The sequence below is a fragment of the Berghia stephanieae genome, chromosome 1 (genome assembly GCF_034508935.2).
Source record: "Berghia stephanieae isolate SIO BIC M18660-M18661 chromosome 1, UCSD_Bste_1.3, whole genome shotgun sequence".
Lineage (NCBI taxonomy): Eukaryota > Metazoa > Mollusca > Gastropoda > Nudibranchia > Aeolidiidae > Berghia > Berghia stephanieae.
The window spans coordinates 97,278,062-97,302,088 of record NC_088360.1 but is presented as its reverse complement, the minus strand read 5'-3'; the positions used below and the strand labels follow the sequence as shown (position 1 = coordinate 97,302,088).

Here is a 24,027-nt window from a genome sequence, read left to right as displayed (position 1 = left end):
ACAATGTATTAAAAATGAGCACGTATATATAGAAAGTTTAATTCAACTATCATTAACATGCAAAAACTAAAATCATTAGCTTTGATACTACGAAAATAATTTGTCTTAGAAAAATGTAATAAATAGGCATGGGGTAAAAGTAACCCGGGTAAACTACGGATATAGTCGGTGTTAGGGTTGAGCGAGTTAAAGCTATTATATTTGTTTTTCGACATTATTTCTTACTCTTCAATTTCACACATTAGAGTAGGCAACACATGAAGTGTTCTTGTTAGAACGAAAATAAAAAGACTAGATAGGTCCGTTTTTTACAATATAATGTTTATAACACATAAAGGATAGTTACGGTTTATCTACAAAAATGGGTTAAATTTTTTATTATATGAAGTATCATGTTGCATTTATTTGTAGTGAAAATGGATTGTATATTTTGTGTGTGGCTATTTACAAGGAGTATAATATTGACTTAAATCGTTCAATTCGCCTCTATTTCCTGCCAATATAATCCTCCCAGGCAGAGGGGTCAAACAGTCCATTGCTTCCGGGAACAAACGATGAACCGGAAGGACCATTGTCGGGGTCATAACCTTGACCCTGGGTTATCTGTTTATTAGGGTTCAGACCAGTTCCTGTCTGAGTTCCACTTGAAGCTCCTGTCTGGACTGGAGGAGTTTGAGTTACCGGTCTTTGCTGTTGCTGCTGCTGCTGTTGCTGCTGCTGCTGCTGCTGCTGCTGCTGCTGCAGAGAACCGCCGGGATTAACCTGACCAGCATCTCCTTTACCGGGATTGAATGATCCAGACAACATGGAGCTTGGGTTAAAGTGTCCTGGTGGATGTGAGGACGGGTTTTGAGAGTTAGCACCCTTGGCGGCGTTGGCGGAACTTGGGTTGTAACTTCCGGCAGTCATCTTTGAAGGTTCAAAGGTACCGGCATTCATCTTGCTGGGGTCAAATTCTGCTCTTTTTTGTAAGGCGTGCCCTAAGTTAGGATTGTAAATTGATTTTAACACACATAATATAGGTTACAAATAGAGTAGACAATATGCACTTGACGTGAAAACAATTATTATTATTATTATTATTATTATTATTATTATTATTATTATTATTATTATTATTATTATTATTATTATTATTATTATTATTATTTTACTATTATTATTATTATTACTATTTTTATTATTATTATTATTATTATTATTATTATTATTATTATTATTATTATTATTATTATTATTATTATTATTATTATCATATTATTATTATTATTTTTATTTTTATTATTATTATCATCATTATATTATTATTATTATTATTATTATTATATTATATTATTATTATTATTATTATTATTATTATTATTATTATTATTATTATTATTATTATTATTATTATGCTAGCTGTTGAGCTGATCAGTTCTTAGCCTTAAATGTAATAACACAAGTGGCTTTTGAACACTTGCCTTACAATAATGAATAATCTTTAGCCTGCACTCACACACACACACACACACACACACACACACACACACACACTCACACAGAGCTCTCAAAGCTCTTTAGAAGGGTGCCCGAGATATCGGCAACACTCAACATATAAGACGAGATATGACGAAAAAAGATGTTAACGCAACTTTTTCCTCCGACAGAAACAATGCCATTTCATTACTGTCACGTACTCATTTCACACCTGAATATGATGAGGTGAGCAAAGAACTTTATTCTACCACTCTTTCGAAATAGTAACGCGTAATGATATCGTGTTTACAATAATTATTTGTGACGTCGGATTATAAATCGTTAAATTTCACTAAAAATCAGATTCTTTAAAAAGGAGTATCATTTAAATATTTTCAAAGATGTCTTTTTATTCAAAGATGACGAAATAGGAATCGATTGAGGGGTAGAATAAAAGATTTCTTACACTCTTGCGTTTTGGAATTCGAACTTTGTTCCCAACGCGCACTCGCAAGCTCGTGCAGCGGTTGGGAACACGTCCGGAATTCCAAAAAGCAAGAGTGTAAGAATCGTATATTATCCAAGGAGTCCAATTTCCATCACCGACAGAGACTTACAGATTAGAATCTTAAACTTCACAGAACTTGATCATTTCACCATTTAATTCAATTTTCTTCATGAAGGTAAATAATTAAATAAAAATAAAATTCCCTTTATTCATCCCATAGGGGGAATTTGTCTCTAGGGTCTATTCCAAGTGAAGACTGGAATAACCCAGGCGTCAGCCGCAAACTGAGCTAGGGCGAGGTGACTTGCTCAAGGTCACACAACGTAGCGGGTATTCGAACTCGGTACCTTTCGGGTACGAAGCAAAGACTGTACCACTGAGTCACGCTGTCCCACAGCGTAATGCAAAATATTAACGGAAAATGAAGTGAGAAGAAAAGTGATGGGTGGCGTCGATGCATAGCGTCCCTCTCACATCCAGGTGCAGTTGTCATACCAGTAAGGTCGCGGGTTCGAATCCCGTCGCCGCGAACTTTTTATTCTCTATTGTCTTCTGACAGCTTTCTACTTACTTCATTTTCTGTTACTATCAACATAAGTGCCTGCTTCACTCACTTTTCTGAATCAACACAAAATAATGAGAGATTGACGCAATGAGCGTCATGTGTCTATATGCACTTATTAGCTGGTCTGGAAACCGAACGCAATAATGGACATTATTTAACTTTTTTTGTGACGGAAAATATTTTCCTTGGTCTCACATGGATTATCAGACCTGCAAATAAGTACATACCGACCTAGACAATGGCCTTACGTTTTCCTCGGCCGTTTGGTGACATCATTGATGAAGGATCAAAGAAGTTGAAAGATGCCTGGTTGGCCTTGTTGGGGTCAAACCTTGCTATCTCCTGGACCAATGATTCGTCGTCTTTTCTGGAAGATTCCTTGCTGTTCGCTTGTGATGACGTGTCTTTCATGCCACCCTGATTAATTGCCTCTTGGCTTCCCTGGTCGCCACCTGAATTAAGATTGAAACATTTTGGGAGAGGGCATTATTTTATATTTAATCTAAGATTAGAGGGAAACAAATCTCCCTCCTAAAATCTGCCGTGATAGGGAAGAAAGACGCATATCGGTATCTAGGTCAAATTGACATTTTCTGGGATTCACATACTTGAGAGAAAGGCGCATTTTTCTATCTGGGTTTGGTAACTCAATCATTGAAAATAAAAAAGCTGTTTCATTTTGAAAATATGCGACTTGACCTAATTTGGTTTAAATTCGTTTCGAGGAATGACAGATCGACGCATATTGAATGTGGATATGACAGAAGGTCGCATTTTGTAATATGCGTCTTTTTCTCTTATTCGTCCACCGAATGACATAATTTGTCTTTCACAAAAAGACGCATTTCGGATATGCGACTTTCTGCCAAGACACTCTCCAAAAATTAAGATATATGCGTCCGTTTGTATTACGACTGGTGACGATGAAAAGAACATATCATTGTTCTCCAATTTTCATCAAATAGTCAATCATCAAAGACGTACGAGTAAATTGTTGTTTTGGTGTGAATTCTTCATTTCCTCGGGTGAGTTTTATCCTTTTCCTATTCAAGTGATCAAAGATTTTATGTATATAATCATATAATTACTTGTCATATATTAGTGAGGATGTTTAATAATTATTTGCTATTGACGGTTTATCTGTGTTTCTGATATTTAACTTAGACAAATATTGATTTACATGCTAATAGCACTACTGTTATTGTTATTACATGTACTATATTTATGATTATCATTATGATGACAATTATTAATATTAATGTTATTATTTTAATCATCATCGTTATATCACTATGAAAGTATAAGTTGTAGAATAAGTAGTAGTCGTATTAGTAGTAGCAGTGAAAGCATTTGTATGTACAATAGTAGTAGTAGTAGTAGTAGTAGTAGTAGTAGTAGTAGTAGTAGTAATAGTAGTAGTAGTAGTAGTAGTAGTAGTAGTAGTAGTAGTAGGAGTGAAGTTAGTAGTAGTAGTAGTAGTAGTAGTAGTAGTAGTAGTAGTAGTAGTAGAAGTAGTAGTAGTAGTAGTAGTATTCTAGTGTATCAAATAGACGCCCCCCCCCCCATCCATTAATGTTCGGAATTTTCGCGAACCTCCCCTCCCTCCTTCTGATCTTATTAAACTTAAAATTCATTCTTAAATAGAAAAAATACTGTCCCTGTAATTTGCTGTGGTTGAATTCTTCGGTCAAACCCCCTTCTTTGGTGAAAATGAACACCCCCTCCCCCCATCTCCCCAGCTTTCTACTAAAGTGCGCACTGCGCACCCCCCCCCCCCTTGCTTGGGATCAGGACAGTGGACATAAAACCAATCGGGCCTGAAAACCAACCTAGGACTGTGTCGGACTCGGTACCTTCTGATTCAAAGTGAAAACCTTAACTACTGAGACAATACGTCTCTAGCTATGCATCCAATTAGCCCTCAATAACCTGTTTCAATATTCTTTTGGGAAAGGCAAGCAACTGTAACTCAATATCATATCATAACAACGTTACTTTATGATAAAGATTATTTTAATGAATAAGTCCACTCCGGTTCAATTTTTGAATATCCATATTTATATCTCTTTCATCAGATATGATCGAACCCCTAAAAAGGCCACCGGTACCTCCACCTCAGCCAACCCAGATTAAATAAATCATGACAATCAGACTCCGGTGATTCAGATATTGACATTCCATTGAAACAGCTAGCTCAGATCAATAGTGAAACCTCTATCAGGAGGAATTACATGATGTATGAGTGTCATAAAAGCAGAGAGGAAAAGATTTAAAGAAACCACGGACAACAAGAAAAACGGAGGAGACGAGCTAGATAGGTTTACCTAAACACCGATATGAAAATCTGCAGTAGAAGCACGTAAACTGGCTGTTGAGATTAAAGAAGCAGATGCAAACGATATGGATTTTGTGTTGAATTTACCATTGAGAAACAAAGTTTAGATAGTGACTCAGAATTTGAAATGTATTTGGAACTTGCTTCTAAATATGTCGCCGAAACCACTGCCCCTAGAGTTCCATTTGCTGAAGAGGAAGAGTATTTGTCCGAAACTGCCACGCCGGCATCCTTTACCGGTTAAGGAGAAATATCTGAAGGAGAGCATGTTCCAGGTGTGTCATCGATTACAGAGACCACGATAGCAGAGTGAAACAATGACTACACCAGATCTAGAGATAGAGACAGTTCTACTCACTCAAAAAGAGAAAGCACAAGACGCGGATACAAAAAGCAGACTAGGAAATACACAAGCTTTTGCGAATGAGAGAAAAGCATTCGGTCTTGGAAGGTTGTGCGCCGACCTGCTCCAAAAAATGCCGTGACAGATTCTTGGAGTACCAGCGACGGGAGCTTAACAGATGTTTTGGGGAGAGGATTGGAAGGACCAGCGCAAATTTGTACGGACTTGGGTAAGTAAAACAGAATGCAGAGATCAGTGCGAAGGCATTCTTTCCAAGGAGAAAATTGCCTAGTCATGTACATGCAAATATACAATGAAACAGGAAGATGGAGTCTTCCATCCTGTGTGCAAAAAGCTCTTCTTTACTACTCTCGGATTCAAAGCTAATAATGGCAAACTGATAAGGAGCGCTTTCAAGGATGTTGGTGTTAACGAAAACAATGTCATAGAAGTACCCCTTGTTGACAATCGTGGACGTCATAGTCCCTGGCACAAGATTGACCACAGCATTATCCATGAACACATAGAGAAATATAAAACAAGCATTTTTCATTATAGACGTGAACACGCGCTTTTCAGGAGATATTTACCATCTGATCTGATCATCAATGATATGCACGAAAACTTTTGCGCAGTCAATGGAAAATCCATATCAAAGAAACTCTACTATTCTGCATTTAAAGAACTTAACATCTCACAAGCCTTGTTCAAGAAGAATGTGAAAAATGTAAGTCCTTCTTGTTGCACAAACAACTATGCAACTGTGAAGAAAGGTGTGAACCGTGTGCCGATAAAATCATCCATCGGACACGATACAGAAATGCTAGAGAGGTATCAACAGGATGCAGACAAGAACGAAAACGCCAACACAGCCCATCCAGTGTTTGCCGCTGATCTGCAAAAAGCGATTTTGCTGCCGAGAATGAATCAGTTTAACAGAACCATGTTCACAAGCAGATTGGTCTTATTCAAAGAGACATTTGCACCAGTGGACTGCAAAAAAAGTGAAAAGGACATTGCCGTGATATGGAATGAATCAATTTTAGGACGAAAAGATGAAGACCTTGCATCAGCTTCTTACTTAATATATAAGCGTGATGCCGAATCTGTGACACTCTGACTGGATAACTGTAGCGCCCAAATTATAAAGTATACCCTTTATACTATGTTACTTCATCTTGTATGATTAGACTACTACAAAAGCAAGCACCATCACAATCAACTATTTAGAGCCTGGTCATACTTTTATGGCAGCTGATTCCACCCATGCCGGAATCCAAAGAGTTCTGAGGCGGAAAGACGGCAAAATCTTTGATCTCAATGAATTTGAAGAATGTGTCGTAGAAGCAGGCTGCCAGACAATGCCGTTGAGGTTTAATGACTTTGCCAACTGGGATTCTGGAGTCAGTAGTTATCTGTTGAGCAAAGCTTACAATCGTCCCTACCTAGCTAAGATTGTTTGTGCTGAATTCAGGCGAGGGTCACCAAAGACACTCTTCTTCAAAATAGCTTTGAAGAAGATACCTTCAACGAATGTGACATTCTGAAACGCGGATTTGTTTGTACGCCAAAGTTTCGTACAAAACCCAGGGGTGTAGGATTTACAAGAAGGATGAGATCGTGAAACAACTTGTGGGTTTGACGCCCCCCTCCCCCTCCCCCCTCCGCCCCAATAGACGAAAGTACTGGATAGACCTACCAACCAGCTCCACGAGTAAAATTCTTTGCAAATCCTACAAGTGAATGTCCCTTCATCATTCACTGACTAGTTGGAAACGTTGCTCTTCCAAACAATGTGTACGAGCACGCAACGTTTACGCCTAAGTAATGATTCAATTCATTATCTAAATAGAAGAGATGGAATGTATAATATGTATGTGATAATATTAGCGAGGATTACAAAGGCAAACTCCATGTTAGTGAACTATAACGAAAGAGGGAGAGAAAGAGAGTTAGTATTAGTTATACAAATAATGCTAATCAAATCACTGCAAATGAAACTATTATGAAAATTTACATGACTGGTGCCATTGTTCTGAAATAATAAAGCATGTTCAGCTTGATATCCTATATGTTTTTGATTGGTTTCTTCCGATTATTCAAGGGACCCGTGATTATGGTGTTTTTGCTTATTATAGCTTAACAATGGGCGATATGCGTCCTCACATGACACTGTATATCATTATGCACATTACCGCTAAACTAGCCCATGTCTATGACAAACAGACGCAAAAACAATATGCGTCCGTTTGTCACACACTGGATACACATCCGAAAGTGCGATGGACGCATAATATTTTTGCGTCTATCTGTCAAAGACATGTGTCAATCAATTTTCAATCATGGATTTGGCAAAAGGTCTTTTGGTGAATTACACAGTTAATACAAATATTTTAGTTTTCAAGTTCCATGAATAAAATAACAAAAAAAATATTCTTTAATTACCTATTAATTCTTTTAGATTCGAGCCAATAGTTGCAATGTTATTAAGTAAAACGGTTTTTTGCGTTTCCTGAAAAAGTAGGTTTTCCCGTTATGCGTCTTTTTCTCATATCACGGCAAAAATGACAAAACAAAACAACCCCCCCCCCCAAATAAAATAAAATAAAAAACAATACAATCCCCCCCCCCCCCCCCCCCCAAAAAAAAAAAAAAACAACAAAGAAACAAATAAGCAAACAAAAACTCACACTAAACAAAACAAAAAGAACAACAAAAAAACAAACAAACTCTCAAATAAAAACCCCTAAACAAAAAAAGCAAAACAAACAAAAATACATAATAAAACAAAACAAACTCACACGCGCACACACACACACACACACACAACACACACACACACATACACTCATACGTACACACACAATTAAGAAAAATAAATACAAAATACAGAGCATTGAGGGCAAGACGAAAGGCACAATATAAATAAATCTACAACCATTTCCATTACCATTTTAGTGGGATCAACATGCAAATAAGTACCGTCGGGTTAGATTTTCTCTTTTCTTTTCTTGTAAGTTTCTATCTGTTCTACCTGGCACTGCATACAACTGAGTTATTGTTTTGTTTTTGTTTTTACTTTTTAAGAGTATTTTATCTACATTCCTTGATTTTAACTTGTTAAGTACATGTATTGAATTTTTCAACAAAAATGTAGGATAAAGGGTTGGATTTTAGGTTGAATGGCTTCATTTATAGATTATTTTTTTTCATCATTCTGGCAGAAAAATTCTTCGGAGTATTGTTGCCAAGAACTTGTAATATCTACGCTTAATCTAATTTTTCCATGTTGAAAATGCTAGAAAATGGCTTCAGGCGGAGAAACCCCCCTCCCCGCTCCCCTCCCCCCTTCCACCCCTTTTTTATATATATAGAAAAACCCTTAACTTGAAAAAAAATATGAGAGGGCTTGCTGACCTTGTGACAGTGTTGATGAAGACACATCAGCCGTAGTCTGTCCTTTCTCTGACGTCATTTCCTTCTCGTGTTTTGATGACGTTGATCCCATGTTTTCTTTGTTCTGATGTTTTGATGACATTGATGATGTCCCTTCGGTTTGTGTCCCCACATTCACGTTTTGTGTATCCGTTCCATGCTGTCAAAATGAAACAATAACATTTTATAGGGAATGAGATTAGCGGAAGAGTAGCGTCCCTTGATTGGACGTCACCCATAGTCTGTGACGTCACAGGCGGAAAAGTTATTAGAGAGGAACGTCATTTTGGTTGTGCAAAAGCGAGGACGAGAGACGCATGCGCTCAACCAACATGACGTTCTCTCTCTAATAACTTTTCCGCCGGTGACGTCACAGACTATGGGCGACGTCCAATCAAGGGACGCTACTCTTCCGTTAATCTCATTCCCTATTATCACATATACTCTTGATCATGATCAGTTCGAATGCATATTCTGATTTTGTTAAATTAACTGGTGTAAAACATTTGACGACTGAACAGATAACACAAATAACCAACAAAAAAAGATAGATGGTATCTATGTTGAGCTATAGGTGGTTAATATCTTGGTCTAATTCGGTCTGGCAGAATGTAATTTCTATACTAGTACTACTACTACTCGACTAATACTACTACTACTACTACTACTACTACTACTACTACTACTACTACTACTACTACTACTACTACTATACTACTACTACTACTACTACTACTACTACTACTACTACTACTACTACTACTACTACTACTCACTACTCTACTACTACTACTACTACTACTACTGTACTACTTACTACTACTACTATACTACTTACTACTACTACTACTACTACTACTACTACTAACTACTATTACTATTACTATTGTACCATACTTTGTCACAACTGCAGTACATGATGATGATGATGATGATGATGTGATAATGATGATGCTGATAATGATGTGATGATGATGATGGTGATGATGATGATGATGATGATGACAATGATTGTTGATGATGATGATGATGATGATGACGCGGCGCTATCTAAATTTCACCTGCGTTGGACCAAATCTGGATCTAGAACCCCCTATAAAGACGGAGGGATCAGAGAAGGCTAAGACACCCTGCTGTTGTGACCCAGAAGTTCTATGTGGAATTGGGTTGTTGTTTTGGTCCATTTGGTACTTGAAAGGGTCTGTAAAGTAGGAGGGAGCTCCCATTTGACGGTTGTTGTTATTGTTGGTGGTGGCTGTAGCCTGATTTGACGCTGGTGGCCAATGCGGAAAGAAAAAAGTGGAAAATATTTTGCGTCATGTTTTGAGAATGTCCATTACAATAGCCTGATTTGACGCTGATGGCCAATGTGGAAAGAAAAAAGTGGAAAATATTTTGCGTGATGTTTTGAGAATGTCCATTACAATAGCCTGATTTGACGCTGGTGGCCAATGTGGAAAGAAAAAAGTGGAAAATATTTTGCGTCATTTTTGAGAACGACCATTGCAACAATGAGCCCATAATGATGATCTGGGTTATCAGACCTGCAAATAAGTGCATGTCGGTCTACTCCCATGATCCAGATAATGTCAGCATTAACATTGTAACATTTCTTTTTGCTTCAAAGCATACTTTCAATATCCATGACACGGAATGAGATAATGATACGTGACCCACCAGCTCAATCTGGTATTTTGTCGGGCTGATTCAGGAAACGGGCGGCGTGGCTCAGTGGTACGGTCTTTGCTTCGTACCCGAGAAGTACCGAGTTTGATCACCCGCCGCTGCTCTGTACGGCCTTGAGAAAATCATCTCGCCCTAGCTCAATTTGCGGTACTGCACTGCTGCTGACGCCTGGGTTTATCCAGTCTTCCTTTAGAATAGACCCTAGAGAAAAATCTCTCCTATGGGATGAATAAAGGGAATTTTATTTATTGTTATTTTATTTATTTCAACAAAAAAGTGAATTTAAAGTTTAAACAAAAGGTTCGAAAAAGTAAAAGTCTTGCTTTTGCTTCCCTATAATATAATACAGAAGAGTGAGTGGAGCAAGTAGGCTACTTATGTTGATAATAACAAGAAATAAATTGAGTAGGACAGTGCCAGAAGAAAATGGAGAATAAAAACTTCGCGGCGGCGTTGGGGGGCTTGAACCGGGGTCGTGGATAGCTCACACGGTAGAGTCACGATCTCCCCGGCCTGGCCGAGTTGTCTTACAAGTAAGGTTGCAGGTTCGAGCCCCCATCGCCGCCGCGTAGTTTTTATTCTCTGTTGTCTTCTGGCACTTTCCTACTCACTTCATTTCTTGTTATAATATAATACCGATTTCAGACGGGGGAATACAAATTGACTTTATTCCTTACCTGCCAGATAGCCCGTTGGAGCCCCGTTAGCGTTGGGTCTGTTGACGTCATTGGGGTTGAATGGTGATGCAGCACGCTTTGCTGAAACAAAACACGTATACCAGTAGGAGTTCTTCAGACACACAGAACCCATGGAGTCCTATTTCGGATTTTATAGCATTCAGCAGATAATTCAACTACTTGCTATCCTTTGAATACTTACTCTTCGGGCCTTGAGGCACATAGAGCATCCACCAGACATTTCCATTTTTTTTTGCGGTCGGTTACCTTTGCTGTGGTTCCTGGTTCCTTTATTGCTTTTCCCGTGGTCCTTCACCAGGTTTCTTTGGGTCTCTCTCGCTTTCTCTTCCCATTTGCTGTCCAGTACAGGGCTGTCTTGGGAAGTGACGCTTTTCCCATTCTGGTCACATGACCCAGCCAACGCCAATTCTTCCTTTTATTTGGCTTTCAATGTTAGTGTGGTCAGCTTTCTTTAATAGATATCCACTGTTTTTATTTTTGTAGGCCGAAATATGTTGAACGTTCTTTTTAGACATTTGTCATAGTAGGACGCTGGTTTATCGCAATAAAGTATGGGAGGTGTTGAAAAAGAACCGGGTTGGTTTAGTTTGTTTTTTTTTCTGGCCAGGAAGGGGGGGGGGTGTCTTATGTTCAGTCTTGTGCAGCTTACATCGTTGAACCAAAACAAACATCAAGAGTAAGAGTAATCGTAGTGATTTTAATTGAAATTGATAATTAGAATTTCATGATTCATCATTTAGTTTAAGAAATACAAATTTGACCTAATCTGTTAAAAACGAAAGGAGTTTTAAAAAAAATATGTTTGGTAAAAAATTATCGACTGGCCCATTACAGAGTCAAGTCGTGGGAAATCCTTCATTGTTAACTTACACGCCAGTGGACTAACAAAAGCAGTCTATAATTTGATTAAGAGAAGTGATAATAATGATATACGATTCTTACACTCTTGAATTTGGAATTCCTGACGTGTTCCCAATCACTGCACAACCCTGCAACTTCGTTTTGGGAACAAATGTCGAATTCCAAAACGCAAGAGTGTAAGAAATCTTTTACTCTACCCCTCAATCGATTCCTGTTTCGTCATCTTAGAATAATAATTAAAAAATAGACAAGTTCAAAAACGCTTATATGTGTAAATAAATAGTCTACTTCTTTTTAAAGAATATCTTATTTTGTGAGGTTATGTGGTCTTGTGGTATGACACTCGCTTTCGGATTGGAATGTCTTGGGTTCGAGCCTCGTTCGGCGCATAGTTGAGTACTTGGAAAAGGCTCTTTACTCACATTCTCTGACTGTACACAGGTGTAAAATTGAAAAAATGTAATATCGCCTAACAGGCGTCATGTTTCGTTCTACATGTAACAAATTGCTATTGGTCAGGACCTTTTGTAAAGCGCTTTGAACACGTTTTGTGGATATAAGGTCACGTTTTATTGGGGTTTTTTATGTGTGGAAATTTAACGTTTGCTATTCTGACGCCACAAATTATTATCTAGTCTATTGTAAACTTGCGGCTATGTGGTCTAGTGGTATGACATTCGCTTTCGGATCGGAAGATCCTGGGTTCGATACTCGCGCTCGGCGCATAGTTGAGTCATTGGAAAAGGCTATTAACTCACATTCTCTCACCGTACTCAGGTATAAAACAAGTACCTGGCCGTTAACAACGTTGTCTTTGTCTAAAAATTGTAATATCGCCTAACAGGCGTCATGTCCCGTCCTACATGTTAAATGTTGCTGTTGACCAGAGACCCCTTGTAAAGCGCTTTGAGCACCTTTAGTGGATATTGCGCTATATAAAGCTTAATATTTTGTTGTTGATATCATTATGCGTTACTATAGGGGGGGGGGGGATATTATTATTACCTCTGACGCTTCTTTTCCCAATATTGATAGGCTGGTACCCAACTGGTCCACTCTGTGGTCTCTGAGTGGACCTAGGCTGTTCTTGATTGACGGGTCCACCAGAGGGAACCTGTAATAATAATAATAATAATAATAATAATAATAATAATAATAATAATAATAATAATAATAATAATAATAATAATAATAATAATAATAATAATAATAATAATAATAATAATAATAATAATAATAATAATAATAATAATAATAATAATAATAATATACATCTGATCTAGGACATCGGAATCCATATTGTGGACAACTAGGCTCATTCATTTATTTCTGTTTACAAGCTATTGTCAAGCCTCACCTGATTTCCATTCTGGTTGCCATAAACTGATCCAAGAAGAGGCGTCCCTGCCTGTACCGGTTGTTGATTGTTGTTGGAATTTGTGACGTAGATGGGACGACCCTGTTGTGACGTCAATTGCATAGAGAGAGGCACGTGGTCCGGTTTCCCAAATACCTAACGCAAGAATTTGATAAAAGATTATCTAGTAAGTCCCAGAATTGAGTACTGTTGAAGTGGCGCAAAATCGGTAGAAGCGTAAAAGTGTACTTTATGCACTGTGGGCGTCCTTGAAATAATCAGTCCCATGGTGAAAAGCTTCGAACGGAGATATTGACAATTTTAGTCAAGAGGTCAATTTTTATGGAAAATGTGTTCTCATAAAAAATCGTTAAATCCAAACATTTTCCTACACAATAATGAAATATTTTAATTGAATTCTACTCCTAAATATTTTATTTCAATTATTTTTTTATGAAGGTAATTATTATATATAATTAATTTCAACTCATGTCAACTTTGGAAGAGATTTTCTCAAAATTAGAGGTTCACACCCTAGCCCATGCATATGACCATAACTTCGTGAAAAATCACCCGAATTGCTTCAAATTAAAGTTAAAATGCTCAGGAGACATTGGGCTTTCATAAACGCGAATAATAATAATTATATATATATATATATATATATATATATATATATATATATATATATATAATATATATCGAAATCAAATTAAACCTGAACAAAACAGACAAAATTCAAGAGAGAAAAAACAAAACAAAACCCCAAACAAAACAAAGCTGAAGCAAATCTAACACAAAGAAAATATCCAAATTCCTTCGTAAAAGAACGAAACAAAACAAAGCCCAACACAATAACGAAAACAGATAAATATACAAACAAGCAAATGAAAAATAAATAGATATAATATTATTTGAAAGTCTTACAGGAAGCGGCCCAGAAGTTCCCGTGACCTGTTGAATTGGGTTCTGAGGTGGGCGGTTGTTATTGTTGTTGTAGTAATTGTTGTAATTATTCCCAAGCTGTTGACCGTTATGGTCAGCTCCATAGTGGACGCCTGATCCGTACTGCTGCTGTTGATTGTGGATGAAAGGCCGGCTGGTGGCGTGAAGATGATTGTAGTAGTCATACAGCTCTTGAGATGCCCCAGATGGAACCTGCAAGGAGGTAATGAATACATTTATAGAATATGAGTATTTATGTAATAATAATAATAATAATAATAATAATAATAATATTAATAATAATAATAATAATAATAATGATGATGATGATGATGATGATGATGATGATGATGATGATGATGATGATGATGATGATGATAATAATGATAATAAATATAATAATAATAATTTTCAGATTTACTCAATTTTTACATCGCTGCCTACGGCCAGGTACTCATTCACATCTGACTCGAGTGGGGTATGTTTGAAATGCTTTACTCAAGGTCATCTTATACTACCACTGTCACCCATTCGACCATTAACTACAATAAATAGAGCAGAATGTGTTTCCATAGTATGGTAAAGGTCCGTTCAGGATAGTGCAAATTTGAAGAACGAGTTATTCCATCTACTGACTTTTCATAACAGTAATGTCTGATTTTAGTGTGTAATGTTCATGATTTGCGTAAAACCGCCAAACTGACAACTTTTTACAGTTTCGAGATTGGTTGTTTTTGAGTGTTAGTGTCGTCGGTAAAATTTTTATGATATCTGTTGACTCAACGAACTTTCAAACTGACTTTAAATTATAAAAGGAAATCACGTTATCTGTTTTTCTATCTGTAAACAATACATTTCTAATTTTCAAATCTTTTAGTAGAGTTGTGCGCCGTATAATGTTTTTTATTGACTCAAATGGCACAATGTTCTCCATAAGGCTTTGTTTTTTAAAAGAAAGGATTCAATTATCTATTCCTATAAATAATGTTTTTCCTTTCATTTAAAAAGAGATGTCGGGAAATTTCCCGATTAAAAAAAACGTAAGCATTTTTATAGCGCAATATCAACTAAACTGGCTCAAAGCGCTTTACAAAATGTTAAAATAGAACCAATAGAAAACTTAACGTGCAGAACAAAACAACATTACGATAGTGCAACGTTTATCTGATAAAGATAGCGCTGTTCACGGCCAGATACTCATTTTACACCTGTGTACGATGAGAGAATGTGAGTAAAGAGCCTTTTCCATGAACTCAACTATGCGCCGCTCAGAGCTGGACTCGAATCACGACTTTCCGATCCGTAGCAGCAGCTTCTAATGGTGCTCACATTACTATGTTATGACGATCGACCTAATCCGCAAATTCCTTATCACACTCGTGCACCGTCGTAAACCCGCCCGGAAGCTTCGTCACAACACACCGTTCAACTAGATGCTCTGCGGTTTCGGGTTCTTTCCCACATCGGGTATATGTTGGACAGGTGGAAAGTCTCCACTGATGAAGGGATTTTACCGTTAGGCAGGTAATCGACCGAAGTCGATTCGCTACTACCCAGTGTCTCATCTTACTGGTGAAGCCTGGCAACTTCTCACCGAGTTTCGAGGAGTGTAGGCGAATGTCTTACCACTACAAACTTGAGCTTTTTATATAGATCGTATGCGCTTGGCAAAGAAGCTCATAACATTGCCATCCGGAAGTATAACGGACCAACACACAAAACTGTGTGTATCCATGAACATTTATAGTCAGATTAACACAGTTCAGTGAGCATTACTCATAAACGCGGATGACAAAATACAATAACAATGACCTGAGTGACGTCATCTTCGAACTATCTATACCGCAATATCCACTAAACGTGCTCAAAGCGCTTTACAAATGGTCCCTGGCCAACAGCAATACGTAACATGAAGAACGAGACATGACGCCAGTTAAGCGATTTTACATTTTCTCTCCTAAAGAGACAACGCTGCTAACGGCCAGGTACTCAATATACACCTGAGTACGGAGAGAGAATGTGTGTAAAAAGCCTTTTCCAAGGACTCAACTATGCGCCGAGTGAGGCTCGAACCCAGGACCTTCCGATCCAAAAGCGAGTGCCTTACCACTAGACTACATTCATAGCCACATAAAATGCTTGATGATTATGATACAAAAATTAGGACGTTTTAACCATCAACGTCAAAGCGAATTTTAAGCCGCAAAAGGTTGGGGAGTGTAAAAAATATTGCACGATTGTTATTGTTGTTAGCTGAAGGAGAACTTTTAGCCCGAAACGCTCCGTGTTAAGTATTCTATTCTTTTTTGAAGCTCCTTTTTGGCCAGTGTTTCCTACCTGTAGATTTGGTGGTGTAGGGAGACACTGTGTGGGTTGTTGTTGTCCAAAAACGCCAAATACGGGCTTAGAGGTGGCTGCCTGGATTTGAACCTTTTGACCTTCGAGGGGGAAGGAAAAGACATGAATGAAAATCAATCGTCTTTAACTAGAATAGCAAAAAAGCGTCTCAAATGTATGGGAAAAGGTTAAAATATGTACATTTTTCTTGATAAATAGAGGTGCCTAATGATGGCCGAAACGTCTTTTGTTTTGTGTTGTTCATTCATGAGTCAGATTTACTCCCTTAATCTTTATCTCCATTTCATTTTTCGTACATTTTAGAATTTTTTCCTGCTGTTCTTTGGTCCTGGACTGTCAGTTTTTGGATGGTATGTAAAAATTTTTTTATCAAACAGAAACTGATGAGAATGAATCTCTTTCACAACTGTCCAAAATAGAGAAATATTATGCTTTTGTTGATATATTGTATTTCTAGTAATTTTGATATTTAATTCATATTTTCAAACCATGGATTCACCTTTACATGGTACATTTTGTACACGGCGAGTCACAAACACAAGGTGATTACTTAAAATGTGAACAGGATACGAGTATAATATACACTCATCATTATTATGCAGCACCATTGAAGTGCGAGTCAAGTCTGAAATGTGCTGATTTCAATTGAACATATTGTGGTAGAAATGCGATGTTCATATTTTATTGAATCACCTTGAACAAATTAAACCTAAAATGTGCATAGGTACTTCATTGTACACATTATAGGTAATACATATTATGAACTGTTAACATATTAAATCACCCTGTAATGTCTTATTTATGCAAACAACAAGTGCTTCAAATGATTCGTATTCTTCTTCAAGTACCAAGTCTGTGCCAGACATCGGTGATCATGGTACGCCATTAATCTCTGGTCATATAACATCAGAAAATTAGTATTTCAAATGATTACCTACATTAAAAAAAAAAGATTCTGACTTACCCGTGAGTACATTGGGCTGCTGAAAGTTCGGTGAACCTCCTTGCTGTTCAGCGGATACAGGGTCGTAACCTTGAAGTTTGCCGAGGTAGGGACTCCTGCCATCATTGATGAGAGGTCGTCCATTGGTATTGATGATAAAGGCATCTGTCGGGGAATAAACTAGGATAATTGGTTTCGATTAAGTTCGATTGAGATCTAATTTGTTTATGAGTTTTCGCCAATGTTTTACGTTTGATGGTAACATTACGTGTGGATGAAAGAAGAACATTGGTAGAAGAGAGCGAAACAACATGATGATGATAGTAGTAGTAGTAGTAGTAGTAGTAGTAGTAGTAGTAGTAGTTAGTTTAGTAGTAGTAGTTTGTAATATATAGTAGTATAGTAGTAGTAGTAGTGTTCGTAGTGTAGTAGTAGTAGTAGTATGTGTGTAGTTGTTGTTGTAATAGTAGTAGTAGTAGTAGTAGTAGTAGTAGTAGTAGTAGTAGTAGTAGTAGTAGTAGTAGTAGTAGTAGTAGTTGTTGTTGTAGCAATGATAATGTTGCTGTTGATGATAATGAGGATAATAATAACAATAATAGTAATAGCCTCACTTCTATCGGGTTTTTTGTTCAATTTCTGTATCATTGAATGGCATATAGTGCAATACCCACTAAAATTTGCTCAAATCTCTTTTCTAGTGGTCTCAAGTAAACAACACCACAACAGCATCTAAGACCAGACACGACTCTAGTGAAGTGCGATTGCAACAACACACCGCTGCTATATTATTCATTCTGCTCATGATTATGACGAGACACTGTGAATAAAGAGTCTGTTCCTATTATCCAAATTTTGCATCGCGAATGCGGGACTCGAACCTGAAAACGCTATGCCAGAAAGAGAGTGTCATTCTCAAAGACCGCAAAAGCAGCGAAGAAAGTAACGCACCCATACCTACGTGCACCTATGGGCAAGTCTGAAACTCTAACGCCATGAATTATGAACTCGATTTAACATTATCGTAACGGAGAAAATTTTGTTAAGGTTTGAGAGTATTTCTATTGCAACAAAAAGCAACAACAATTTGGGTTATCCTAGTTGCAAATAAGTAATTATACTGCGACTTATACTTATAATTTATCTGATCAAATAGGGAACGAGATTTTTTTTTTATTTAAAAAGAATATTTCATAAAATACACCCCAACTCCAAAATCCTATCAATATAAACAAAGCAAGAACAAACAAAAAAAAAAAAAACCTAACAAAACAAACAAGCAAAATCAGAGCAAAATAAAACAAACAAACAAACAACAACAACAAATACTACCCCCCCCCCCCCACACACACACAACAAAAACCCATGAGAGAACAAACTCACCTGACGTGAAAATCACGCACACCATTGATGTGAGTAAAGCCAACATTTCGACGATCAGAGTAGTCTTCTAATACTTCCAAGTTTTGTTGGTTAAAATGTTATCATTCAATGGTTACGGTATGTACTCGGTTCGTTACTGTATCTAGGCCTAGTTTGAACTGTAAATCTGGACACAAGAAGAGGTCAGTATAATGTCCCCGATCTATCAACCTCCATCTTTTATTTTTACAACGGCCCAATGATGGTCTCCTTATCAAGGGATATCGTTACAACAAGACCATTAGTGTTACCCTCAATGCTGTAAAATCCGGGAACGCTCTCTTATACTGGAGATGATTGTTGATGGTGATATTAATATTGTGTATGTATGTATGTATGTATGTATGTAGGTACTTCCGCCATCATAATCGTTATCGAGTCGAAGTTGTTTTTGTAATTTCATCATCATCATCATCATCATCATCATCATCATCATCATCATCGTCGTCGTCGTCGTCGTCATCGTCATCATCACCATTGTCATCTGTACTACCACCACCAACACCACCATCATCATCGCTACCACCACCACCACCACCACAATAGGCCAGGTACTTATCTTACAACTGTGCACGGTGAAAGAGTGTGAGTAAAGGGCCTTTTCTAAGGATGTACTGCTGGATTGTAAACCATTTTAGCTTTCAAAAAACCACTGCTGTGAGAGCCTCCATTTAAATCTATTTTGTGTGCGTTCCAGATTTTTAATCTCAATCGCTTATAAAATGTTTGTTTAGTCATAGGGCAATCTGTAGCATACTCATTCCTTTTTTGTCAAATTATTGAAAAAAAATTGAGATTTTATATAGCACAATATCCACTAAACGTGTTCAAAGCTCTTTACAAGTGGTCCCTGGCCAACAGCAACATTTAACATGTAGGACGGTACATGAAGCCTGTTAGGCGATATTACAATTTTTTCAGACAGGGACAACGCTGTTATCGGCCAGGTACTCATTTTACACCTGAGTACGTTGAGAGAATGTGAGTAAAGAGCCTTCTCCAAGGACTCAACTATGCGCCGAACGAGTCTCGAACCCAGGACCTTCCCATCCGAAAGCGAGTGTCATACCACTAGACCACATAGCCGCACAAGTATCAAGTACATTGAACAAGTATCTCTGTAGTGAGTCTAACAATACAAAGAGACCTAGAATAAACCTAAGTCATGACTCTTCAATGTGACTTTCTGTTTTTCCAAATGTAGCCGGAATTTTTATTCTGGCGTTTTTTTTTTATATGGTACGAATGAGGTTAGTTTCTCTCGGCTCTTTGTTATTGTTCATAGACCGCTAGATGGGCGATTAGTACTCACTAAAGTCCCTCTAACCCACTGTTTTAGGTTACATAGTATTGTGTGTTGGCATGCTTCATCAGGCGGGCAGAACAGGTGAGTATTTTACTTAAACGCATAGCAAAATAAGTGCTTTTATTATTAAATTAAAGAAATTAAGGAGCAGGCACCACCAGTATAAGATAAAGATCTGAACAAGTGTGTATGAAAGGTGCCAGACAAAGCAAGAAAGAAAAATAGAAGAAAAAAAACGTCCCCAAAAAATCAGTCGACCTCGACTGGGGGGATCGAACCTCAGACCTTCTCATTACCGATCAGACGTGCCACAAATACACCACAGAGACTCTCGATAGTTGGGACAATTTTTAATAATAATATTCTTCACAAGGGTTATTATTTACTAGATACGCCATCGAGGCCGGTGATGTAATGAAATCTCTTATTACTTATTCTGTTGTTGGTAGAGTTGGTGGTATCTAAATTATGATATTATATCATACTACATATCAAAGTTACGAGTACCTCGATGGTTTGTAATGATGGTGTTTGGGTAACACATCCAATATTGGGGTTTGTTTGATGTACGATAATATGAGATGTTGTGACAGGGTTAGATCATTTAATTGGTGAGTTTAAAATCTCCTCATTATTCTATCGTACTCCGGCAAAAACGCATTTTAAATTATTTTGGCCAGAAAACTCGTCCTTCAAACATCGATGAATTAAAATTACGCTCGTCTTGTCAAAAACTCGACATCCTGAGAATTCCTTGAAGTCCACGGTTTGAGAGTCTTTGACAAGATAAAGGTCATTTTAATCCATCGATATTTGAAGGACGAGTTTTCTGACCAAACTTTTTTATTGTGTTTAAAAAAATATTTTTCAGATTGAGGCAGTCGAACAGGTGCGCCGCCGAAAGTAGATATCATTTTTACCAGTAACGATTTTGATATGACTGATATCCACCAAGTTCAAGTTCATCAATGTTATTTTAAGCCTAATTTACGATTCGTTGCCTCTGAAGGTTATTTTGTATAGGACGCTAGTTTATCGCAAAGTACTTACCACCATATTTAACAGACCCAGCTACCTAATCACTGCTGGGTGGACAAAGGTTCAGAAAAAAAAAATCTCGACTGCACCCGGGATCGATATCGGTCCGTTTGCGCGTTAAGCGAGTTCTCTCCTGTATGAAGTAATTTGAACGTTTGAGACTTCCGTTACAATAAATGTGACCAATCGTCTCAAAACGTTATTATGCTGGGATGAACTAGTCACTGAAATTTGAATTCATAGCCGTAAATATAAAGGGGGCGAAGTGCCCGAGTGGTTAAGGCATTGTATTGTGATCCGGAAGGTCCCGGGTTCGAGCCCAGCTTCAGGCGTTTTTGTTTCGATGGGCAAGATTATTAACCCCCAATTCGCTCACTTGGACAACATGGGCGATTCCTGTTGACATCAGACATCTTCTTTGATGAGTTATCTATATTCCTTCGTAGGCGACGAAAGCTTACGATTTCGTGGCTGAAGGGCATATTAATGAATATAAAACTCGAATTTATTATTCAGCACGATGGAGAATAAATACCATTCCTTCAAATGAAAAAAAAGCAGCTCAAAGTTAGTATTTGATAGCATTTAATATAAATTCTAAATTTACTTTTAGTAATACGATTTATCCTGACACAATTCAATTTTCTCACGAGTCACAAATACGATTTATGATTTGACAAAATCAAGCTGCAGCCTGTTAAATTTTCATAAAAAGGATGTGTAGAAAGCGCAAAACTTGAATAGAGGAAATACTTTTGTTTTCGTTGAAATTATAGTGTATTGATTATTCAGCGTTTATAAATTTCATTATCCAACGATAAGGTTGTTAAACAATTTTTGTGCGTCAGATGTTGGTGGCAGAGTTCCTACTGTTGTTGTTGTAGTTGGAGGCTGCCAGACTTTGGTAGACATTGGTCCAAATCCGCTGGCTCCCTGCCCAGTTTTGGACGTAATCGGAAGATTATGAGTTGGAGGCCCCATTGTCGTTGGGTGACCTTGACCTTTCGTTGTAGGCATCCAAGGGGTGGGCGTCGTTGGGTGGATAGTAATTGTAGTCGGATGGATCGTTGGAGGAATTATGGTGGTGAATGGAGCGTTGGGGTTAAAGCCACCAGCACCGGTACCAAATCCCCAGTAGTTGTTGCCAAAGTTACCGAAAGGCGATTTAGTAGTCGATCCCGATTTTCCCGATGGGCGACTACTGCTTCCGCCGAATCCCCACCCACCAAAGCCTCCACCGTAGGGATTGCTGGTCGTGTATCCGGAGTTTGGGTTGAAGCCCGATCCTGATCCCGATCCCGATCCTGACCCTGCCCAGCCTGTGAAGCCGTTGTAAGTTGGCGGGGCGATGGTAGAAGCCTGTCCGGCGTTAGGATTGAACCCTGAACCACCTGAACCACCGCTACCACCGCTTCCACCTCCGGATATGGCGGGGGTGGGGATAGTTGAGATGCCGGCATTTGGGTTGAATGGGCCTGGTGGAAACCCGTTTATAGCATTGGGATCAAAACCACCTGTGAAAATGAGATTTGTGAAATAAAGATTAATAATGAGGGAGACAGTTGTGTGGGATGGATTATGATGACGATGTTGATGATGATGATGATGTGATGCTGATGATGATGATGATGATGATGATGATGATGATGATGAATGTGATGATGATGATGATGATGATGATGATGATGATGATGATGATGAGGTTGATAATGAAGACGATGATGATGATGATGATGATGATGATGATGATGATGATGATGATGATGATGATGATGATGATGAGGATGGTAAAGAGTTAGCTTAAATGCAGGAAGGAAAATTTTAGTTACGTTTCTATACTCTCTCTCTCTCTCTATCTCTCTCTCTCTCTCTCTCTCTCTCTCTCTCTCTCTCTCTCTGTCCCTCTCTTTATATATATATATAATATATATATATATATATATATATATATATATATATATAAATTATTTTAGTATTCCAATTTGAATCAGTCTACATCGATGTTCAGTTTTCACCATCGTTCAGGACGTTTTACATAGTTGTTTGAGTGTTTGTTGTTTGAGTGGTTCCGGTTTGTAATGATCGTAAGACTTCGTTCGATTGGACGTATTGTATACTCATTTTTCGATGTAAGGACTGATCCACATTGGGGTAATATATAAAATAACATTCGCTCCATTGCTACATGTCGAACACTTTTCGTACATATTGTATCCGACACGATTTTAATATATAAATATAATAATATCTATTATATATAATATATTTTAATATATATATATATATATATCATATATATATATATATATATATATATATATACATATATATATATATATATATATATATATATATATATATATATATATATATATATATATAGCTGTAGCTATACAATCAAACTGCTACAGCTCACTGTTGTGACGAAAATACTATCAGACCAACTTGTACTTACTAACAGGTATGATAACCCAAATGGTAATAGGCTCGTTGTTGTAATGGAAATACCCTAAATCCAATACAAAATAGTGTCCATACAACAATATTAGATCAAGCCCATAATAGATTATGTTCTGTTATCAGACCTGCTAATATATATATACGTAGTCATACGCCAAATGAAAGGTCATACCGTCATCAAAGAATGCATTTGTTGATGTGATCACAAAGCAAATTAAAAACACGGTTAGAGAATTGAAATCCATCTTTGATGCTGTGTTATGACTGAATAATATTACAATAGCAAATCAAACCGTTCGATGAGGTAACCAC

The 24,027-nt window shown here is 37.5% G+C and overlaps 3 protein-coding genes across 6 annotated transcripts; 1 reads left to right on the top strand and 2 right to left on the bottom strand.

Annotated features, from left to right (window-relative positions):
- Window positions 1-15: 15 nt before the first annotated feature.
- On the bottom strand, window positions 16-19,200 carry LOC144964909 (uncharacterized). Of its 4 annotated transcripts, none has more exons than XM_078899669.1 (11): window positions 18,873-19,200; window positions 17,514-17,657; window positions 16,529-16,629; window positions 14,174-14,404; window positions 13,247-13,402; window positions 12,895-13,003; window positions 11,008-11,088; window positions 9,706-9,917; window positions 8,627-8,804; window positions 2,780-2,983; window positions 16-980 (listed from the first exon to the last, which is right to left on the bottom strand). In XM_078899669.1, the coding sequence occupies exons 1-11, from the start codon at window positions 18,916-18,918 to the stop codon at window positions 487-489; spliced, it is 1,956 nt and encodes a 651-aa protein (XP_078755795.1). In that variant the 5' UTR covers window positions 18,919-19,200; the 3' UTR covers window positions 16-486. The 4 variants fall into 4 exon arrangements, with proteins under 4 accessions (XP_078755795.1, XP_078755784.1, XP_078755815.1 ...); XM_078899658.1 differs by having other exon boundaries at window positions 349-980; window positions 17,514-17,672; window positions 18,873-19,169; XM_078899689.1 differs by having other exon boundaries at window positions 349-980; window positions 13,247-13,348; window positions 18,873-19,169.
- Window positions 3,088-6,344, top strand: LOC144962482 (uncharacterized). Its single transcript, XM_078895472.1, has 2 exons — window positions 3,088-3,556; window positions 4,607-6,344. Exon 2 carries the CDS (start codon window positions 5,523-5,525, stop codon window positions 6,327-6,329), a length of 807 nt encoding a protein of 268 aa, XP_078751598.1. The 5' UTR covers window positions 3,088-3,556; window positions 4,607-5,522; the 3' UTR covers window positions 6,330-6,344.
- Window positions 19,201-21,883: 2,683 nt separating the features above from the next.
- LOC144964903 (uncharacterized) lies at window positions 21,884-24,027 on the bottom strand. The gene is made up of 2 exons (XM_078899642.1): window positions 23,888-24,027; window positions 21,884-22,769 (listed from the first exon to the last, which is right to left on the bottom strand). The coding sequence occupies exons 1-2, from the start codon at window positions 23,958-23,960 to the stop codon at window positions 22,063-22,065; spliced, it is 780 nt and encodes a 259-aa protein (XP_078755768.1). The 5' UTR covers window positions 23,961-24,027; the 3' UTR covers window positions 21,884-22,062.